Here is a 23,856-nt window from a genome sequence, read left to right on the forward strand (position 1 = left end):
GCTGCATTCCTCTGCTTAAAGGGAAAAAAAATTCAAAAGGATGTTCAGGGACTTCATAAGGTATTTTTAAAATAAATTATAAATTTTAAAATTAATTATACTTTAAAATGAAACAAATTAGTATCTCAAATGGAAAAGACACAAACCATGCTCCAAGTATTGTAAGCACAAAAGTCACTGTTCTTTTAGATCTGAAACAATGACAATCCAACAGCTTAAAAAAAAAGAGGACACGCACAGTAAAAATTCATTCAGACAACTGATGTTACAGTGAAGTTCCTTCTCTGTCTTTCAGACTACATCTCATGTGACATTTAAGCACTAAATTTAGTTATTCTAGATGAAAGCTCATATTTTGTTAACTTTTCAACCAGCATTCGAAAATAGTACAGTAAAATGTTCCTATACACACTACTACAAGTTCTGAATAACAAAACAGGGCGTTTTTTCTCAGCAGACTAACACACACTCCAAGAAAAATATTTTGGAGTGTTGGTATAAAAAAAGCCATGGGACATTCAGTTGGAAACAAAGCAGGCTATGTGTCACTTTCAAGACCTACAGAATTCTGCAACTGATTTTCCAGGTGTTTCCTGCCAGCATACTCTGAAACAGAAACTATCCAAACAGCCTGCAATAATACAAAAGTATTGCTCCTTCACACGTGAAATATTGTATCTCACTTCCTTCATTCACAGTTTTATTTTTTATTCAGCTAGCAACAGAAGACAATAGCATATAAGAATCAAAAATACCTAACATTATTCTAACATAGATTTCAGATGATGCACTTTGACAGAATGTTCATATACATTCCTGCTGGTACTAATGCATTGCTCATATGGGAAATAAAGCACGGGCACCATCTGGATCTTAGCAAGTACCCTCTCATTCTAATGAACTTTAACAAAACCAAAAAATAAGGCCAAAGTGAGACTGAAAACGAATCAAAATGCTAAACTTTTCCTAAAAGATGAAGTACAGGAGTATGCTACCTTAAAGCAGAAAATGTCTTTAACTGGTTGTGATCAGCTTGACAGCAACACTACAAGACATCTTTCACTTGAAATGCCCAAGATGATTGTAGCTTTGAAAATGGATGCTGCAATGACCCTACCAAGTCAGACAGAGATACATAACTAGTATTCCCTCCTAGGTGTATTCAGCCAAAGTCAATTCACAAGCTTCCTAAAAAATACATTAGTATTCAAACAAGTGATTAATTTAAGTTACTGATTTTAAGTTACACATGTGCAAAATGACACTGTAGTATTGCCTGTAAAAGACTGGGAACTCAATAGCCACTACCCTTCAGACTAAATTACCATATTTGTATTCATAAAAACTCCCAGACGTGTTTTAATGATCATTTTATCACTGATCATTTAATGTTTATCTAACATTTGGTATGTAGCTTTCTGACTGTATGTGAATCTATATTTGCAATATGCTAATATTTATTGCACAATTCTCATGTGTTACACAGGTATTAAAGATCTCATCAGAAGCAAAGTGAGTGGTAAATTTATTACCAAACGCATTTGGGATTACTGATCTCAGCATCTGTTTCTCCTTAATAGCAGAGCAGTAGTCAGGCAGGGATGGAATGAGTAAGCAGTTCTCATATAAAAAAAACCTTGGTGCTATTAAAAATGTATTGGCTCACTGTTAGTTGTGTTTAAAATACTTTTTGCAGCATTTAAATTGCTACATTTTGATTACAGGTAATACGATCTATTTTCTAATAGTGATAGTTAAAGAGGAAATTCTGGAATAATAGTTCTATTAATAAGCTAAGTTAGCTTCAGGAAGTGTAAAAATGGCAAAACAGTTAGTAAGCGTCTCTGAATGGACTACATGCTCTTATAGTTAGAGGGAAACCATTAGAGGTTTGGCTAGAAATCATTACAACTCTGCTTCACTTCCATCTAGCAAGAAACTTGTCCAAATACTTGGAAATCTCCATGTTTGACTTCTTTAAATGCTATTGTATCTAACAGACCAATCAGTGTGTAACTGGATTCACATTCAATTTGCTTTTCAGTAACTAAAAATTCAGTACATAAGCTTGATTCTCTATACATTTGTTTCAAAAGCAACAGAATTCCTTTTCCTCAAAGGAGGAGACAAACACTAAAGAATCAGTGTAAAATTATTTTAAGTAGTGAGAAGGTCATTATTCTATTGTGACCTAGATATTTCCCATAAGGTCAGATCACAAATTCTGTCACTGTATATTTCAGAAAGATCATTACTGAATTATATTGCTAATTACTTATTTATCATTATTTATTCAGTTCAATTCCAACTAGATTTAGTGCCCTGTTCAGTTGGGCAGCGCCTCAGAAGAAAAGGTCTAGGAAAGTCAGTTCTAACTGCTTAGGACAACACTAGTCCCACAAAGGTACTCTTTCTCTTTGCTCAGTCAGACATCACAGTTCATAAAAGAGTTTGAAGGCTTATTTCCAGCATTGTCTAACCACCAGAGCATGTAAGTGCATTAAGATCTGCAAAGTTTCTAAAGTTCCTGTGCTACAGCAATCTGCCATAACCCCATCACAGAACATATTGGGACTGGGCACTACTAATTCCCAACAGGAAAGAGTTATCAGTCAGAGAGAAATCAAGTGAGAAGTCATAAGTCTGTAACCTGTTGGCATATTTCCTTCACTGAAAACAGCAGATGTGGATTCTGGTTTGGTTCTCATTCTCTAGATTACGTAAACTGCCCGAGAACTGTAGTGAATTTTCATTATTGGTAGGCTGTTGACCACTCAGAAGCAAGTATCTCACTTCCCTCTTCAGATAGTGTACACACAAAAAGAATTTGAAATATCCCAGTCTCCTTTTATCATTATTTCAGCCATTTCTTAGTGAGAAATTTATGTCAAGAATACGGTTGCAGAGTTTTTATGGCTAAAAATCTATTCAAATTTTTACCCAAATTAAAAATATAGGCAAAATATGAGTGCTGGAAGGGGAGCTGGATGCAAAGAGCAAGTAACTTACCTCTGTTGCTGACAAACGTTTATCACCATTATCACTACCAACACCTGAATCTGAGTCCTTTTTACTTGGGTAGATGTCATCAATGCTAGATGTGAATAAAAAAAAAAAAATTGGTAAAAAGCTACCATAGCATTTACATTCAAATTCTGTCCTTGTTTCACTTAAATCAGAGCAAATTTCCAACCAGTCTTAATAGCTGAGGGTGAAATAGCCTGGTACAATTAAAAACTTAAAATTTACAGTCTGGTAGTAGTAAAATGTATCAGATGGAATGGCTGGTTAACCTAAGGATTAATGAAAATAACAGAAATCATCCAGTATAAGCTTATTTTTGTCTATAAACTAGGCAAAAATGCTTAGTTACTAGCTAAGTAGCACAGGAGTCCAACTGAAGCAATTTACTGTGGGAGAAGCAACCAAAATAGTTGAACTCAAACTGGAGTCAACTGATCTAATTGCAACCATTGATCCATTAAAAATATCTCCCTGCAGCTTAGAGTAATTATTAACACAGAAACCTCCTTTTTGTGCTTTAAAATAGACTTTGAAATTTAGGTTTTTAAGAAAATTACTATAATAATGGCAATTGCTCTCTCTTCTGGTTTCATTACCTGATATGCCCTCTAGACATTTTGAAGTACACTGTTAGATGCAATACTCTCATCATCTAACTTTTTTAAAACATACTTAATTTGCTATCCTGAAAGCTGTAATACTGAATTCAGATTGATATAGCAATTTAAAAAAGGGGTTTTATCAGTCTTCACACGAATAAGGTATCTGATTAATTCATCCTAATCTTAAATTACCTCTTACCAGTAAACACTAAGGATTTTTTCATAGAAACTGCCTATGGAAATCCTAACTGGGTTTTTCATTAGAAGTATAAAACTACACTCTAAAATAAAAATTTGGTAATTATTATGTGATAGAGCATTAGGCTGTTAGTTACCAACTGATATCTACTCTGTACTATCCCCTTACCCTAACCTGTAATATCTCCACTGTGATCAAAATATCATACAAGATACGACATTCCTGTCAGTTCTCTCATATACTAAAACAGAAAGCCAGGAAGTGTCTCCCAAATGGAAAACCTACTCTTCATCCTGGATTCTTCTCACCTTTGAAATTTATCTGACAGAAATTCAAAAAGGTGTCTCCAAAGGTACATGGAGAAAAATGATTTGTCTGAAACCTTATATAGATGACTGAAAGAGAGATTGCATAACAGCTCTTGTTTTTTTCCCCCAGGGTTTCAGAAGCCACAACTCTATTATTATTCACATCAACCCTTTGTTTTTATTGAGAACTTCTCTCCAAAAATATCATACCTGCTTATATTATACTGCCCACACTAGCAAAGAAAGAGCTGGCTGAAAGCTCATTTCCTACTGGCTATGGAGCATCTCATAGAAAGGAGCTGCTTCACATTCAGTTCCTGTCCTTAAACCATGGTACAAGATGGTATTTCCTAGATGTTTGATGCAAGACACGAAAGATTTTGTCCTTCATTTTGCTAACAGATTAGCACGTTTCACTTTAAAAGCACCTCAACATTCATGCAGTTCTCTTTGCTTGACAAATAAGACTTTGGATGAATTAAAAATTATGTTGCAAATGTATAACAACATACACATCACAAAACAACACAAATAATTAAAATTTATTTAGTGTGTTAATAGGTTTACAAGAAAGTTTGAACACCCAATGTTACTTGCATCTGAATTATTTTTAATATATTACAGGAGGCCAATACTAAGAGGTTAGATTTAAACTAAGGTTCACTTTTAAATTCTTAACATGCTGCTAACTTCATTTAGAACTGATTAATATTTTTTTTCCTAAGATCTTAGAGGGATTTCACTAGAATAAAAGCAAATTAATTTAAATTAAAGTAAAACAAATCTCTGTTCAAAAAAGCGCACTCTAAATAGCATCTAAACAAACAAAACTTGTGAATCTAAAGATAAATATTATTTCACTTTGTTTGTAAGTGTTACATGGAAAAACTAAGTGAGACTTTCATACATACCTCTCTTCCACAGGTTGTGGCAAATGCTGTGGTTCTATGGCATTAAGATACAGCGAGTCTGCTGTTTTAATCTGACAGGCTTGCACAGTCAAATATTTGAATATATGCACCTTACCCTTTGTACAAATCTGTTAAACAAGAAAAAAAAGTTAGGTTTATAACTACAACAAAGAAAATAATTTATTTCAAATGTCACTTAGCGTAAACTTCCCTGAAAACCAAATACTATTATTACAATGAATATCACATAAAGAAAACTGGATTTTATTCTTTTTTTAATTACTAAGTACTTCAATTATCTAATCAATTATTTGTGTGTACCAGTAAAAATACCCTCAGAGATGAAGACAGAAAACAAGAAAATAATGTAGCCTACTTAAAAAAAATCCAAATGGGCTTTTAACTAAAAAAAGTTACATTAAATATATGGTGTGGCCTATTACTAATGACAAATTGAAAAATTACTTTCCAAAATTAGTCAATATTGACAGTTAATTAATTAGTGTGTCCTTTATATTCTTGGTCACATCGTTTTTGCTAGTGTCCAAGCATAGTTATGATGGATTTCTCCTGCATTTTAGAATTTTTTTTCTTTAAGTGCACACTTCAACTTGCTCTGTTTTTTAGTTTAAAAGCAGCATCACTTTTCTCCAATGTAATAAAAATTTTTAAGTATTTCAACAGCTGTTAATTTAGAACAGTTGTAACTTTCAGAGAGATGCAGAGCACAGGTTCCATTCATTTATTATCATTATTACTCAGTGTGGCCTACAGTTCAGAATAGGAGTTTGATTTCTCCGTGTATCACCATCTATAAACTTACACTATGAAGTTAAATAAATTTCACATGGATTATGTTCTAGACCATCTGCATATCTTTAAGTTAATAATAAATCACTGCAGAACTGAATTCTTATTAACAGAGAGAAAAATTATCCAGGAAATTTCTCACTTCTCTTTTTCAAAATTATATACATAATCTGACATCAGGTTTCACATGCAGATAGGAATGACAAAAATAAACAAGCAGCTAACAGATGTGTGTTAGTTGAAGGGGTGCACAGACTCATACATAGAACACAGTATATATTTTCATGTCTTATTTAGATATTTCCTATTTAGGTATCAACAACTAATGTCTGTGATGATTGAAATTCAGAAGCCTGCAATTACAGAACGTGACATTTTATAGTCTATAATTTGCTATCATCCACCCAATATTAAGGCACAATTTAAATCATAGCTGTTACTTACTTGTGCTGGTGGAGATTGCAAAGGATTATTCTCAAGCAGTAATACCTGTAACTGCATCATCTTTCTAAAACAAATTGGAATCACAAGCACTTTATTGCAGGAAAAGTCAAACTTTACCAAGGGAAGATGCACTAGTTCTAAAAGTAACAAAAAGGAGAGAAGGTGTTATATCTGTTTTTATTTTTGCCATAAAATAATATTTCTGAAAAAAGCTTCTTTTGCATTCAGGAAAAATACAAACTCAGGGAGGAATAAGATCAACATTTACTCCATTCAATACTAGGAAATTAAAAGAGTGCTATTATTATGCAAGTGTTCATAAATATTAAAACCAATTCTTTGAAATATCTTTTTTTCCTGAAACTCAGATGACAGTTCCCATATTGCATTCAGATGCCTGTGTAACTTAAAAGACGCCTAGAATCATAAAGATAAGACATTAAAAAAACCTCACACACTGTTCTTCAGTGAATACCACAATGTTATATTCTGCAAACTCAAATAATTTTGAACACAAAGTAATTACTACCTTTTAATCACATTTACTAATATGAGTAAAAAATACTTCCAAAATGTTAATAAAAAGAGCTACTGTAAAGGTATTTTTTGTAATTTGCTTTTACCTTGGGGTAAAACTTCGAGGTAATTTCTTCGGACATTCAGTTCTTTTAAAGATTTCAGCAGGCCTATCTGCTGTGGCAAAGCTGTGATTTCATTACAGCTGACATCCTACAGCAAAACAGTAATAACAAATAATAATGAACTTTCCGATTCTAGATGTTTAATAATACAAATGTAGCCAAGTTGCTATTATCATTGTAACATTTTATTAACCTTACAACATGCAACAATCTATGTCCTGTTGTCACAATGTAAAACAAGATACATGGGAAAATGTTTATGCGTTACCTAAAAGCAGAGCAAATTCTTATTTGAAGAACAGGTTAATTTTGAAAGTTAATTTTATTTGTGTAGAAACATTCAAAACCATTTGCTTAAGATGTCCTATTTTTTTGTTCTTTTCTTCACATTAAGAATTTGGTATCATGGTTATATAACCGAATACATTAGGATGAAATGCAATACTGCTAGTGTGTGGATCAGAGTTTTTAAAAAGGTTCTTGTTCTTCTAGAGGAAATATTTAAGCAAAATGTAATAATTATAATGATGATGATGATGATAATAATCAGCAATAGCATTCTATTAATGATGCTCAGTAAAGGCACATATTTGATTCTCACAGCATGTAGCAGGCCATAATAAAATAGGACAGATCTTGTTTAGTATTATACAGATATTCAACATATTATTCATTGTAAAATGTACTTCTTAACTGCCTAGACAGGTTCTAAGCGGGTCTGATTTTGATGACTAAATACAAATGGTTTAATAATCTGGATGAAATTGGTATCCATCCTCATTTCAGCATTCTTAAAGGAGCAACTTTTGTAAAGTTGAGTTGAAAGTACAGGATCTGGCACTACTGAGCACAGCTTCAAACAAGAAGTTTATATACAGTGATATTACTGTAATAAATATGATACTTTAACACTATTTATAACAAGAAACTGTTACGAATGTGTGCGAAAGATCAACTTCTTGGATAAAGTCGGTCTAATATGAGACAGTTGTCAGATACTAGCTATCATTTTTGCTGCCAAATGAACATTGAAACCTCTTCTTACATTCCAGGTAACCTGTAAATTTGAGTGATGTCCCAACTATGCTTTCATTTCTGTATTAAAAGAATGAAACAGTATTTCATAGTATTAAAGCTAAGTGGGGTCATGTCAAAATTTTCCTGAATAGCCAATGGAATACACCTACTCTCTCAACTGTTTCAAATTGATTTATACAGTATCTGGGAGCTCTTGGACTACAAAAGTTCTAGAAATGAGTCAGATTTCTAAGTAATCTCTTTGAAGACACTCGCTTTAATACTAGTCAAAAGCATTGCATTTACTCTCTGTCTTCCAGCCTAAATAATGATAGTAAAAGCAAAATGTGATTTGCCAATGCTGCTCCCTGTATCAGACAAGTTTCTTCTTGTAACAGAATCTCACTGTTGCCAAGGCTTCCTTCCCTTCTCAAAACACAGTCAGGAAATTATTGTAGCTTTTAGACAAGGAAATTAAAAATCCCAGCTAATGAGTGCATTTTTTTGCCACAAAGTTTCTTTAATTGTACTGTTCTCAGATCATTTATTTTTGAAGCTTTACTGTCCTATTTTTAATCTACACATTTTAAATGACTTCATAATTAGATAATTGATTTTTAGAGCACAGAATTTAAAGTCACCTTGTGCCAAAGAAACTTTCTAGATCAAGTGCACTTAGGCACACATGTCAGAAAAAGTCAGGGAAAGAGACAGAGAACTGTAAACGAAGTACCAAAAAAAAACAACGAAAAAAAAAAAGCCTGGCAGTGTGTAGCCTCAAAAACAAAGTCCACTTCCACCTACAGCCTTTCAAAACATCCTCAATAAGACTGATCTGTTGTGACAGCATGTCAGCATTCACAAGATCTCTAGAGACAGTAGTATCCTTTATCCTACTAAACACTGCAGCCCAAGTTGCTTTTTTTATTACTTTGTTTGAATAGCCATGGAAAACAAAGACCTATAACATTATCCTAGTTATGCTCTTGACTATTATTAGACTTCATGAGTGTGTGTATGTGACAGAGACAGTGTTTACCTTTCCCATTCACTTTGCCAATAATGGATGCAACACTATCAGAGTCAAATGCTTATCGTTTTCAAGCTAATAATTTTTTAAGGAACTACACAACCAGCAGTTTGCTTCATGGACATCTGTAGGCAACTGAAGTTCAAACACCTACTCACATTCTGAGGGGCTATTATTTGCTAAGGTCAGACTTGCATTAATTCTATTCTGTTCTTACCAGTTAGGCTATGTCCTGCCATGACAAGACAATTTCTCAAAATCAGAGAAGTGTAAGGCATATTCAAATTTAACATTAATTTCTGTGGCATGAAAGCAAATTAAAATGATCAGCATTTTTCCTTTGTTTATGGCAAAGTTTAAATGGTCTTAAACAGATCAATATGGGACTCTGAGTCTATATAACATATTTATTCACACACACACACACACACACACACACACACACACACACACAGGGAGTTTATCCGAACCATTCAAACTAAGGCAAACTTCCTCCTTACATTCATTTTAAACTTGGGCCTCCTGACTGAGCAGTTATTCCTGAAAAGTGTGTGGATTCAGAAAGTTTGTGACATATTGAACAGTAAAAAGAAGCTACACAGTACATGAGTACATGGACTTTCTTAGGCAACAGCAGGTCCTGCATGGTCAGGCTGATTAGATGAATGAGGTAAAGGACATAAATCCAAGCTGAGACATTTAAAGGCTTCCAACATGAGACAGCAGCATCTCAGAGATGGAGAGGGCCATTATCTGAAGAAGGCAGCAGTGCAATACTGCCCGATAGGATGGAGACCAGAATCTTACTATACAGTTGATAGTTCTGGATACAATTACTGAGTCATCTCTGCCTAATTCCTTTTCCTTGACAGAAAGTGGGTTTCAGATTATCTTCACACTAATTTTGCACTCATCCTCCTGGCTGACAGCAGATGTATGATTGAGATAATGAGCTGCAAATAAAAGTAAATGTCCCAACCAAATTTTGCAATTAATTGCAAAGTGTTCTGCAGGGAGAATAATTCATGTTACTTTGGTGCTTGTACATTAACTGTCGGAACCCTAGAAATTAAAAGAAAACCTGAACATTTTCTGCATGTAATATCTAAATTACTCTATGCCATGAAATTTATATAAATACATACATGTAATAGAAAAAGAATTACCTGCTCCATTTTGGAGGAGAGTGGGAAAAATGCAATGTTTGTTGGAAAGATCTGATCTAATTTGCAGCAAATTATGTTTATGTCACTTTACAGTGGCTACAGAGGTAAATTTTGTTTAAAAAGTTAGATTAAAAAAATCCATTTGCTATGTACACACACTTCTTACTGCATGCAGTTTGTGAAACATTTGGGGAACCTGAGGTTGCTTGGAAAAGTCCTATTAATACAAGCACTGCAGCCAAGTGGCATCTTGGGATCAATCCCCTGGCCCAGCTCAACACCAGCACTGCATATGTATTAAAACAGCAGTATTCCCAGCCAGAGGGCTGGGCAAGGGTTCTGCTTGAATCCCCTGCTATTCAGGCTGGCATTGCTCTCACACAGCTGAATTTTTCATCCAACAACTGCAGTATGACTTAATCTTCTTTGTTTGTTTATTTATGGTTTTTTACTCATTTCAGAACAATGATCACCTTATTATCCAAACTGCATTATATTATACATGCCAATACAAATCTCCACTCTCAATCCTACCACTATTTGCTTTTCCCAATACATCAGAGTTATGTCATTTCCAGTTAAATAGTGCAACTCACTTCACTGGAAATGTACCAAACACACACGGTAGCATCAAACTAAGTAATAAGGTCATCTCAACTGAGCAGAATCATGCTCAATTTAACAAAAACTTCTTATTCAACTACCCCCCCCCCCGTTGCTTTCTGATCACAAAGAACAAGCATCAGACCTTTTCAGTTTTCATAAATCTTCTAGGTTACCAAGTGACATGTTGCTAGACCCTCTCATTGTTAGAGCAGGAATTGTTGTGTTCTTCTTGAGAAAGTGTAACACTGAAACTATACTGTAAGTGGAAAGCAATATGAAAATCCAGTATTCCAGAATTTAAACATATGTTTGAACTAAACAAATCCCATCTGCTTTGAGTATAATCTACATTGATTTTCAAGCTTTTAATTTTTTACTAAATTTTGTTACTAATTTTAAACTCATTTTTTACTAAATTTAACTTTATTTATAAAACTGGAACCATCACCTTTTATTGCATCTATTTTAAGCACAACAAAAACAATGCTATAGCCTAACATGTTTTTTCCTTTTAAGATTAATTCAGAACCATTCCTGTAATCTTAGTATACCCACACACACACAAAAATTCCAACTATTTGAAAAGATAAACTAATAATGTTCAGCAAACAAAACAAACTTGCAAACTCTCAGGCATAACCCAGAAAGGAAAAGGTAACCACCTGTCCATTCTCATCAACAGCCAGATCAATTGTAATCTGTGACAGAAGACTGATACCACGGAATGCCATTCAAGAATACTAGAAGAAAAAAGCCCCTCCGTTGTCACTTCACTCCACATATGAAGAATCAATAGCAGGACTGCAGCCTAGAGCAAGATTAGCTCAATTTCTGCAACACAATTTAATGGGGGAACTACTATTATAAAAAGAATAATATGATAAGCAGGCACTTTCAGGTACAGAAAAGACGTGCGTGATAAATGCTGCCAAAGGAGATAGCAGCAGCTGGAAGAAAGTTCAAAAGTCATTGTTTTACTATGCATAAATTAGCAGTGTCAAAATGTAGTTTATTTGTCAATTTATATCTCAAAAGGTCAAGATGAATAGAATAACCAGAAGACATAAAGCATATGCCATAAAGAATTCAGTCTCAGCCTTCCTATAGAAGAGGAATATAAAGAGAGAGAAACGGAAGCATTATCTTATATATATTGTCCACACATATATATTTAAAAAAGCATTTGCAATTAAATTTATTTTTTATCTTTAGTACCAAATAATTTTTCTACTTTTTCAGATTGTCATTGAGTGGATGATCTATTACAGATGATCTACTGCTTGCAGAACAGTGGACAGTTTTGAAAACAAGAGGAATATAACTTTGGATATCTGTTTAGATAGGTGTTCCAGGAAAGAAAGGCTGCATGACAAACATAGTGAAATAAAATGAAAATAGACTGATAAGACCAGTATCAGGAGTGGAATGCAATGTGGTAAGCAGAGAGTAATAACAGACAAAAAGGAAGCAGGAGGGGAGGGTGCTAAGGAAGGGGTACAGCCTTGCAGAGCCTGATGCCAGAACTTTTGAACTTGATACAGTGAAACGGGGAGTCAGCGCAGGGGTGAGTAAAACTTATAAAGACCATGAACTTTGACACTGAGTACTGAATGAACCAAGGGCACTGATGTTGTTTAAAAGAGTTCGAAAGAATATAAAGGAAACTATTATTGTGTTACTACCCAACAGTTGAAAAAAACTTACTTTCAACCTGCGTTATAGTATTAAACACTTGTTCAAATATATGTGCAAAGTGATTTTTTTTTTGTTTCTATTTAAATACAAAAGAAGTCAAAATAAAAAGTAAAAAAAAAGATCAGTAACGTACCAATTCCATTAACTGTTTTAGCTGACCTATCTCTTCTGGAAGGGAACCTAGCTTATTGTTACTTGCAATTAAGACTTTTAGAGGAAGACCACACAGGCAAGCTGGCAAAGAAGAAAGCTGATTTCGACTGCAACAAAACAAAACAAAACATTAAAACCATCAGTGATGTTCTACTGTACACTCATAAAGTCTGAGAGTTGTAAAATTTCTTCATTTTCCTGGGTCAGATTTTAAGAAGATAAAATTTAAATTTTCAAATGCCAATCATTAAGAAAACACTTGCACATCAGAAATGCCTGCATTATTGACTAAACAACATTGCGAACTTTATCACTCTGGAAAAAATGCACTATATCAGTTTAACAATATTGTAACAAATCTGTTTTTCACCAAGAACAGCTGTTTCCCTTCCTAATGAATACCGGAAAGTCAACTGAGACAGTATTTTGCAAGTATTTAAACATTCCTGTGGTTTTATGTGCCACTAAAATGGATCCCTTCTGTTCCAACTAAAAGACAAATATATAAATTACAGACAAAATGGTTATTTTTCTCAATTCCTTTTAGGAACATTTATAGCTGAAAATTACTTGATACTTCTTGTTCTGTGGTTCTATGATATTAACCCAGTTAAACAGAGTCAAAAAATCCTGGGGCTATCAATGGTTCATTTCTTTCCAAGATTCATAAGCTAAAACATGACAAATGTAAAAGATGGCAAATGTCACGACACTTTGTGATCACCACATCGTTAAAAATAGTGAGTTGTGGCTCAATTTCCAGAAGAAACTTCATGCTTATCAGAATAACATATTAACTACTCTGTCGTAGAATATTTAAAAGTTTTTAAAATACTTGTTCTTCTTATGAGTATTAACCTGTAGTAAAACAACGAACAGTAACTTAAAAGTGGCACCCCAGTGTAAACCATTTTAATTAGCTTCTGCTTGAGTGTTAAGGCTTCAGAGAGCAAAGGTGTGTCTGAACTCTGAAAACACATGGTAAAAATTGCCATGTGTAATTTCAGTAAGAAACCTTGAAGTGAAACAAAAACAAACAAAAATCAAAATTCCACAAGTTTCACAGCATTTCTTCAACTGTCAATCCAGCAGTATACTACAAAGTCACATATAAAGATCTATATTCATGCTCCACGCCAACAGTCTCAAAACGTTTTACAAAGCAAACTATCATCATATCTCTGTTGCACAAGCCAGGAAACAGACAGATATCAAATAACAAACCCAAAGACATTAAAAATGAGAAATCCAACTATTAACCAGCAGTAGCTGAAAAAAGAATCAATGCTTATTGTGGAGCCAGGTTTCTTAATTCTAGTGTCTTTACAGATGCCCAAGACACAACTTTTTCTAAAAATTAAGTAGAAATATTTTTTTTAAGTTCTAAAGAACTCAAACTGAGGAAATCTAGATTCTAAAATAGTTACACTATGCCACAGATCAGCAGATTAGACACACACAAAAAGCAAGTCAAAACAATTTTTAAGCTCTACAGAACTCAGAAGCAACGCACTAAGAGATAAAGAACAGTACATCACCAGGGCAAGTGAGTAATAAATCATCATTAGTTTAAAAGGAATTTCTTTAAATAAAACATGAACAGTATCCACCAAGGCCCAAAGACACCGTATATCTCTTGGTATCACTTTCTAATGCTATTCAACATATGGGCTCTGCTAGTGACAGGCAGAAAAATATGCATTCTATATCTATAACGTATTTCTTGCCAAGAAGCAACACAGTTAGAAAGTCAAGGCTATATTTCCTTCTTTAACCTGTTTACTATGAGCAACTAACAAGGAGGAAGGGCACATCCAAGTGAAGAGGGGATTTTAAACTGAGGGAAATGACCTTAAGAACTTGAAAAACTTCCTTTTTTTTGTCTAATTTACTGTCAGATGTAATACAAAATCTAACTATTATGGTTTTGTGATGATTCACACAAATTCCATCACTACACTGAGTCACTGGTTCATGATATTGAGTTCTGAGTTAAATCTAATTCCTAAATTTACCAAGATATTTTATGTAAATTTAACAACTTAATCCAGTCTTAATTTTTTTATGTATATCTAACAAACACTAATGCAAAATTTCAAGTCCTATTCCCTGCATGTGTGCAGATACTCAGAACACACCATAACATTTTGATTTTTAGAGCCAAAACGGGGTTCCACAGTGGCCAAAATTGCAGTACAGTAATAATACAGGAAGGCTTAAGAAAGATCCTCAGTGTTGATAAAACTGATGATCAAACCTTCATACCTTGAATTTAAAGGACCAAGAGCCACTGCACCATCCGCTCAAACCTCATTCTCACAAAGATCAGATTATTATATTTTACCATAACAGTTTTTACATTATTAATTGCAAAGAAAACTCCACACCTTGGTCCAGTTGAAAAAGGGTTCACGTGCCCTCCATTAAAAGCACATGTGTTCACCTGTACTTTAACCAGCAGCAATTCTCTATATTGGTTAGTATTCACACAGACTTTTCATTGAAAAGAGACAATGGTGTCTAATTCTTGGCCATTTCCTCCTTAAAACAGGTAGTAAGTATATTTATTGCATAAGACAAAATCTTAGTGATAAAGTATCATGCTTTTCCATTCTATTCCCATAGATAAAAACATAAATCTTCTGTGTCTGTCTCTTCATCTTTAAGTACAAAATCTATGTCAAGTTTTACAAAATCTGTCATGAGAAGTGAATTATAAGAATCCAACTGTGCTGATGTGATTAGCATCCTGAATTTGTTACAAGAATATGGGAAAGAAATGGATTAGTATTTCTGGGTCTTTCTCTTAATAATTAGTTTTACATTTTGGCCTTTAAAATGCCTTCACACAGAGCTGTATCTACAACCAAAGAGCTTTTGCATTACTGTTTCCAGTAAAATGAAAAAGGTAGTCAGTTGTTCCAGAAACATATAAAGCGCAGACAATAAAACCTTTACACATTTGCAAACAAACAAAAAAAGTGGCAAAGTTAAACTTACCTCAAATTTAAATAAGTTAGCATTTGCAAGTTTACTATGGCATCTGGTATATTTTTAATACAATTGTGGTATAGATTTAGTGTTTCCAGTGACACAAAATGACACAACTCCATAGGAACCTCGGTTAATCTGTTCTTGGATAAATCTGAAAAGAGAAAAAAAGAAGGTATGTTTTTTGAACCATCAGAATGATGTACTTTGAAAAGCTACACTTTATTAAAATAAGTGAATAAATGTAATCTACAGGGAGATGGCAAATTAAACAGGAATTTTTATTATGCAAAATAAATCTAGCATGAACATTTACAATCTTGAAATGGAAGAGACTGTGTATAAAAGAGCAAACATTCAATTATGATATATTTGGTCTAATAAAAAGTAATTATTTGCAGTACTCAATATGCTAAGGAAATACTTGCAGACAGAGCCAAGTGTAGATTCCAAAGCTCATATAATATACCCAAAGATTTAGCCAATACACAGTTAGACATCTGCAAATAATAATAGCATTGAGAGAAAACAAACAACAAAGATTACATCTTTAATTTCTTTAAATAAATAAGTTTTTCTTTGGGTAACTCTTCAAACTGACCTGTATTTCCTAGGTCTAAACCATTTATAAATGAATGTTACCTATAGAAATAGTGGAGGCCTTCAGAAATGGATTTGATATAAGTACAGACAAGACAGTCGTGGATTCCAATCCCCCATGTGAGTGCTTGTACCCACAGAACAAAAGCTTATGACTTTTGATCAGTTGTTCATTCTTTATTTCTCATTCTAAGCACACAGACACAAAGGAAAATCAGCAGGAAGAAAATGTTACTGAGGTTTGTTCCTTACCTATAACAGTATGAAGAATGAGGTATCATAATACTGATGTGAGTTCAAGTCATAAAATAATAGTGCATGTCAGCATTCAACTGAATCAACTGGGTTCAAATAATTGCTTAAATAGTGTTGCAGAACAAACATCTCTCATCATCAGAAACCACACAAATGCTACCTACCCATGTCATCAGACAGATAATCTGACCTGAAGAAAGGTCATCTGCCTTAAATGGAAGGAAAGGAATGTGCATAGGCAAAAAGTGAAACATCTGATTGGCAGGAAAAAATAGAACTTAATGATCTTCTCACTTCTTCACTGCTGCTATTTTAAGCCTCCTCCCTGATCCTTCAATACTTATTTCAAAGCTTACTTACTTAAACTAAATACAGGGAAAAGCAGCCAAAGTACAGCAGATATATTTTCACAGCACTGATGATCTGACTTCTCGCTTTAGGGCCATAAAGCAATTCTTTTCTTTTTGGGAACAAAGAGGCAGAAGTCTGAAGAACTTTTTAACTTCCTTTGCAGTTCCAGACTTGTCAGTTTGCTGTGCAGAAGCATGGCTTGAATTCAAAACTACCACCAGTAGGAAGGATTTATTGCTTTTGTTCTTGTCGCCTGTAATGTGAGCTGAAATTCAGCACACTCTATTCTTGCCAGCTTCACTCTCCTTCACCTCATTGCTTCCAGCAAGAAGCTGGTTTCATTATTCCATCCTCTACCAAGACAACAGCCATGGCCTACAAGTGCAGTAACTGAGAGTAGCCCTGCAACACGACTGAATTGAGCATCTCAACCAAAATTATTCACTTCTAAGCTACTGTACAACAGCAACACTTGAATTGTTCTGCTTCCTCTTATCGGGCTTCGATGGCAGTTAGATGCAGCACTACCTCAGCTTCTCCTTCCCTTCATTTCTGTCATCAAACTAAAGCATTTCCTATTTGGCTGAATGTTATTACTGTTTCCAAGCAGGAGAAAGCTCTTCAATGTTCCTCTGTTTTAGTGCTTTAATCCTCTACTGTTTCTATTTATCCTGAGAGAGCCTGTTTACCAGCATGGCATTCCAATAAAATCACCACTGGTTCCCCCTCCTGCTGCCTTTCTAGCTATGTTTATTATCAGATATTAACAGAAGACTGCCATGCTATAACTTTTTGAATCATTCAGGGGCCCTTTGTATTTTACAATTCAGTTGCAAAGAAAACCTTCCTTTTTTTTAAAACCACACTTTTCTGCGGAGGCATTGCCATGAACATACTGCTCATTTCCTCCTTTAAAGGAGAAGGAGCAGCAAATTCCAGAATAGTGAACTGAACTTCAGGTCTAGGCTGAAGACAACCTGCATGGCACTGGATGGTAGATGGACAATGACAGCCTATCCTTCAGCTGATCCTCCTTCAGTGATACACAGATCAAAACCATTACTTCTTCAACTGAAGAAAGACAAATAAAAAATATGCAGATGATTACAGAAAAATTCCATCCTGTCATCCTCAGGACCATGGGTTATAGGACACACTGCATACACAACAAAGGAAGTGAATTATTTGTTACTGTCTAGTTATCACAGTCTAAGATAATTTCAACACTTGTACCTGCGGTTGCTTCCTAAAAATGGTTATGATAATAACTTAAAAAATGTAATCTATTCACACTGTAAGGCAGAGGAATAAAAACTACACATTTTATTTAACATTATTGTAATATAACTTCATTGAAAAGCAAAGTTTGCTACTATAATTTAATGATAAAAGGTATCATTAACACCAAATCTGAATGTCTCTGTGAAACACAGTACAGAAACAGAATCGGACACACAGAATGCCCATCACATTTTAACTAGTGGTAAAATTTTTGCCAAAAAACAGACTTCCTTGATCATATGGAAGAAAAAGAGAAAACAGATTGCTTTTAGTCAATCCTAGAATGAATGTGAGCCTCTGAACATGATGCAGCTGTGAAGAAAGCCTAGCAGTTTTCTGAAAATTCCATATAGGAAAGCATACATCTTCAGAAATAAAAAGGAAAATAGCCTGCATAACGATTTTATACCATACCTTAAAAGCATACATAAACAGGTATGCTTAAAAGCATACATAAACAGACACCTTTGAAATTTACATAATTACTTTGATACTACTTGATACAAAGGTACTTTTGCCTCAAATTCCTCCATCTTATAATTAGTCTGTATAAAAACTGGAGTTAACCCGAAATAAAAGTTCTAAAATAAAATACATGGGTTAAGCCCAAAGGAAACTGCAGAAACTTTTGAACATACTGAGAAAAACAGTGTGCATGTATCTTGATTTTGTCACCATTCATAAACTTGCTGAAAAATATTTTGCAAAGTCATTCTTGGGCTATTTAGGGAAAAGGAAGAATGCAGAAACTAAACTTTTAAACAAGTTCTAAAAATATTTTTAAAATACAGAAACAACTAGTTGGCAAACTTTTACTTTCTTCCTGTAAATTTCTAACTCTACACTTTCCAAAATGCTAAGCTGCACATCCCCCTTACTTCATTAATTTGATGAATAACACCTAATGGTAATTAATAATAATGATGTTACTATACAGACTAGTTTTTGTTTAAAGGAATTTTGAATAATTTGCTTATGCTATCTAACAAAAGGAGATCTAACAAATTAATGAGTCTATGATAGTAAAAGGATATTTCATGGTGGCCAAGACAGTACAGATAGGTTTCACCTGAGGTGACTATTTCCTGTAACTTCCATTACAAAATAGGTGACATAAACATCAAACAACAGGGCAGTGGAGGCCATGGACTGGAATAAGCTTCCTGCTTTAAATGAAATGTACTGTTCATTCATTATTTGTGGCACAAAGACATTTTCAAACTACATCTGCTTTACTTCATCTTTTCCTGACAAAAACAAGTTTGTTAAAACTCCAAAATAAAGTACCACAACACAAAAAAATAGGCAAGCCAGTTTAGAAAAGATATTAGATGGAATCTTGATCTTTGAAAGAGTCGGCAGAATTCTGGTACAGTGACATGGTTTTTATATGAGAAATGTTATTACTATGTTGGAAGGAAGACAGGAACTACACAAAATAAGCACTTCCTCATCTGGGAGTGAACAATAAAAAGCAAAAAGTTCAGACTGGTAAATAAGCATTTAACAGAAAACTCCAAGCCAAATTTTGGTGACTGGTACACCCCACAGTCAGAGACCACGCTGCCATCACACCAGTAATAACTGGCCACCATTCTTGGGGAAATCTTTCCATTCCTGTAGCTCTGAGTATGTCCACCACAATGAAGTACCACCACTGACTAGGACCTTCCTGACTTCACACCTTACAGCCAGATAACTAAGTGCCACTGTACATTTATATGTGGTATAAAACGCTGCTGCTGCAGAAGCCAAAATGGTTTTGTCAAAAAAACCAGAATAATATAAGAAGTCAGATAGCTACATTTTTTCAGTAAAGCTACCAAAGCACTCCAATTTTACTACTTTCCAGTGATTAATATATTATCAAGTATCAGTTACTGGTACATTATTAAATTAAAATTGCAGACTATTTACTGGAGAGCTAAACAATTAAAGGCTTTAAATCATAACAGTAATTCATTATGTAAATATGTTTATGCACTACTACACCACAAATCTTACCCAAGAACTTGAAAGAAAGTAGTTCATTAAAAAGCAGTGATTTACAAATTTCAGATTATAGACAAATTCACTGAAAGTTTATATATCTAACACACAAACCTAAAATAGACAAAAGCTGGAATTATGCAAGTAAGAAAAGTAAGCATCTATCCATCATTGAGCAGGAAATCTTTTATTTATATATATTATATCTATATACATACATACATACACAAAAGAAATATCTGTCTTTGCTATGAAGTTCTGAAATCAAGAAATCGCAAAGGAAAAAAGTCACCCAAACAACCTTAACTCCAGCCAACCAAGTTTCTTTTTTTACAGGATTCAGCACTTACTGAATAAGATGGGAATCATTTTGAAAAACCTATTTGCATTTGTACTAAGATACCACTCAAAGTATCAAAGTATTCAAATGAGATGCCTAAAACAGATTTGGCAAAGAATGCAAGCAATTCACTGCAAAAGCCTAAAAAAAAATAAGAAGTTCAACTCTGATTTCATAATGCAAACAAGAACGTTACAAAATACATTAAGAAGTCTATATAAGACATAACTATATGGGGCTTTGGCACTCAGACGGCGGCTGGGCCACGCCGTGCTCGGAACGGCAAGCAGCCTTTTTCAAGGAGAGCACTGCTTGCTCCACATGGAGAGGGGCCTAGAAAAGGTGGCCTAACCAAAGCTCATCTCCACCCTTCACCTGGTTGGTTATCCGCGGTCAATGGGCATCTTCTGATGGGGTCAAACAAAGATTAAGAGACAAAGGCACACACCTGCCTTCAAAGGTATACCCAAACTGACACTAGCATGCTGGAACATCAGAACCATGCTTGATACTGCAGATAGTGGACGTCCTGAGCGGCATTCTGCCCTAATTGCCCACGAATTGTCATGTCTCCACATCGACATTGCTGCTCTCAGTGAAGTCCGTCTCCACGAGGAAGGCAGCCTTAGAAAACATGGTGCCGGTTACACACTCTTTTGGTCAGGTAAACTCAGAACCGAAAGGCATTTCTCAGGAGTTGGCTTCATGATCAAAAACTCTATTGTTCCTAAACTCGAAAAACTGCCGACAGGTCATTCCGACTGCATTATCTCCTTACGCCTTCCACTACACAACAAGCAACACGTTGTCCTCTTTAGTATATATGCCCAACTCTCCAAGTTGACCGTGCCGAAAAAGATAAATTTTATACCAACCTGCATCCCCTTACCCAAAAGGTTCCCACAGATGATAAGATCATTATCCTTAGTGATTTCAATGCCAGAGTAGGAAAGAACTTTGAAGCCTGGAAAGGAGTATTAGGCAAGCATGGTGTTGGAAACTGCAACGATAATGGTCGCCTTCTGCTAGAATTCTGTGCAGAGCAGCAGCTCACCATCACCAACACTATCTTTCAGCAGCAAAATAGTCTGAAGGCAACTTGGATGCATCCTAGATCCAAGCATTGGCACCTCATTATGTCTTGGTGCAACAGAGAGATGTTTGTGATGTTCATCACACCCACGTGATGCCTAATGCAGAAAGCCAAACAGACCATTGACTTGTGCGCTGCAAACTTAACTTTAACGTTGAGTTCAAACCTAAAAGGGGCAGTATCCCAAGGAGGAGACTCCAAGTTAACGATCTTCCATCAGCTACAGTGAGAGACAGCTTTCAGGCAAACCTTCAAACTAGGCTCGAAGATTATTCCATAGATCCCTCTCCTGAAACACTTTGGCAATATATTAAAAATAACATCCTGCAGTCCTCTGAAGAATCCTTAGGGTTCTCCTTCAAGAAGAACAAGGACCGGTTTGATGAAAACAATCAAGAGATCCAGGAATTGTTGAGAACTGCTCACCAAGCACATCTTGCTCAGCCATCTTGTCATGTAAGAAAAGCAACCTTTCGTCTTGCATGTAGCAAGCTCCAACAGAAACTTTGTGTCATCCAGAACAAGTGGTGGATCAATCTAGCAGGAAAAATTCAATTATGCGCAAATACGGGTGATCACAGAGGATTCTATGAGGTCTTGAAAGCAGCATACGAGCCTACATATCAGGTCCAATGCCCTCTACTCAGTGCAGATGGTCAGGTGCTTCACACAGATAAAATCTCCATTTTGAATCATTGGTCTGAACATTTTCAGACTCTTTTCAGTACTAGCCGTGTAGTTCAAGACTCAGCAATTCAGTACATTACACAGTAATCGGTGAAAAATGAATCGGATACTGACCCCACTTTGGGAGAAACTCTTAAGGCCATACAGCAGGTGAAAACTGGCAAGGCAGCTGGGGTTGATGGAATTCCACCTGAAGTCTAGAAGCATGGAGGCCAAGCACTCCATGCTAAATTTCACGAATTTGTGGTGCGCTGTTGGGAACTAGGCGAACTACCATCAGATCTATGTTACGCAGTCATCATCACTTTGTATAAGAAGAAAGGAGTTAAATCAGACTGTTCAAATTACCATGGTATTACTCTGCTCTCCATTGCTGGCAAAATCCTGGCAAGAATACTTTTGAACAGACTAATACCTGCTATAGCAGAAAACTTCTACCTGAAAGCCAATGTAGTTTCAGAGCCAACAGGAGTACCACAGACATGGTATTTTTTCTCAGACAACTGCAAGAGAAGTGCAGGGAACAGAACAAAGGACTCTATGTAACCTTTCTTGATCTCACCAAGGCTTTTGATACTGTGAGCAGAAAAGGTCTATGGCAGATTTTGGAACGTTTAGGATGTCCCCCCAAGTTCCTTAAAATGATCATCTCACTTCATGAGGATCAGCACGGCCAAGTCAGATATGGCAATGCACTTTTTGAGCCCTTTCTAATAACCAATGGTGTGAAACAAGGCTGCACCAACCCTACATTCGATATCATACCAATGGAAGTCTATTCAACCTAAGGTGACCGAAGGCCCATACTAAGACCTTAAATCATCTTGTCCGGGAGCTGCTTTACGTTTACGCCGCCCCGTCCTCATCGCCCACACAGAAGCAGCTCTGCAGCATTTAACATCCTGTTTTGCTGAGGTTGCTGAGCTTTTTGGGCTGGAAGTCAGCTTAAAGAAGACACAAGTTCTCTATCAACTTGCACCTCAGGAAGTCTTCCATCATCCCCATATCACCATTGGGAAATCAGAGCTCAAATCAGTCCAGCAGTTTGATTACCTAGGTAGCCTCATCTCCTCGGATGGTAAGATTGATGGAGAGATAGACAACAGGTTAGCAAAGGCATATAGTGCTTTTGGAAAACTCCATAAAAGAGTTTGGTGAAATAAACACCTGAAGAAAAGTACAAAGATCAGTGTTTACAAAGCCATAGTGTTGTCTACTCTCTTATATGGATCCAAATCATGGGTCATCTACCACCACCACCTGCGACTCCTAGAACGCTTCCATCAACTCTGTCTCCCTACAATCCTAAACATCCATTGGTCAGATTACATGACTAATATGTCTGTTCTAGAACAAGTAGCAGTTACAAGTATTGAGGCCATATTGCTGAGAACTCAGCTGCGCTGGGCAGGGCACATCTCAAGGATGAAGGACCACTGCCTCCCTAAGATCTTGCTTTATGGTGAACTTGCCACTGGCTGCCACAAGAGAGGAGCCCCGATGAGGAGATACAAGGACTCCCTAAAACAACATCTCAGCCTTGGCCACATTGATCTTCATCACTGGTCTACTCTGGCCTCCAATCGGGAGGCCTGGAGACACACTATCTATAACACTGCTGCTTCTTCTGAGAAAGCACGCAGGATCCCTCTCAAGGAGAAAG

General features: G+C 35.5%; 1 protein-coding gene across 7 annotated transcripts in view; it reads right to left on the reverse strand.

Annotated features, from left to right (window-relative positions):
- Positions 1-23,856, reverse strand: part of LRCH1 (leucine rich repeats and calponin homology domain containing 1) — a 118,199-nt gene that overhangs the window by 46,933 nt on the left and 47,410 nt on the right. For all 7 annotated transcript variants that reach the window (XR_004355719.1, XR_004355718.1, XR_004355720.1 and 4 more), the window contains exons 2-7: positions 15,607-15,751; positions 12,587-12,713; positions 6,922-7,027; positions 6,299-6,435; positions 5,045-5,172; positions 3,010-3,094 (exon numbers count right to left, since the gene is read on the reverse strand). Coding sequence is in view for 3 of the 7 variants with exons in the window: in XM_032681156.1 (XP_032537047.1) it covers positions 3,010-3,094; positions 5,045-5,172; positions 6,299-6,435; positions 6,922-7,027; positions 12,587-12,713; positions 15,607-15,751 (728 nt within the window). In the remaining 4 variants the exon portion in view is untranslated. The remainder of the gene's footprint in view (positions 1-3,009; positions 3,095-5,044; positions 5,173-6,298; positions 6,436-6,921; positions 7,028-12,586; positions 12,714-15,606; positions 15,752-23,856) is intronic.

The sequence above is a fragment of the Chiroxiphia lanceolata genome, chromosome 2 (assembly GCF_009829145.1).
Source record: "Chiroxiphia lanceolata isolate bChiLan1 chromosome 2, bChiLan1.pri, whole genome shotgun sequence".
NCBI lineage: Eukaryota > Metazoa > Chordata > Aves > Passeriformes > Pipridae > Chiroxiphia > Chiroxiphia lanceolata.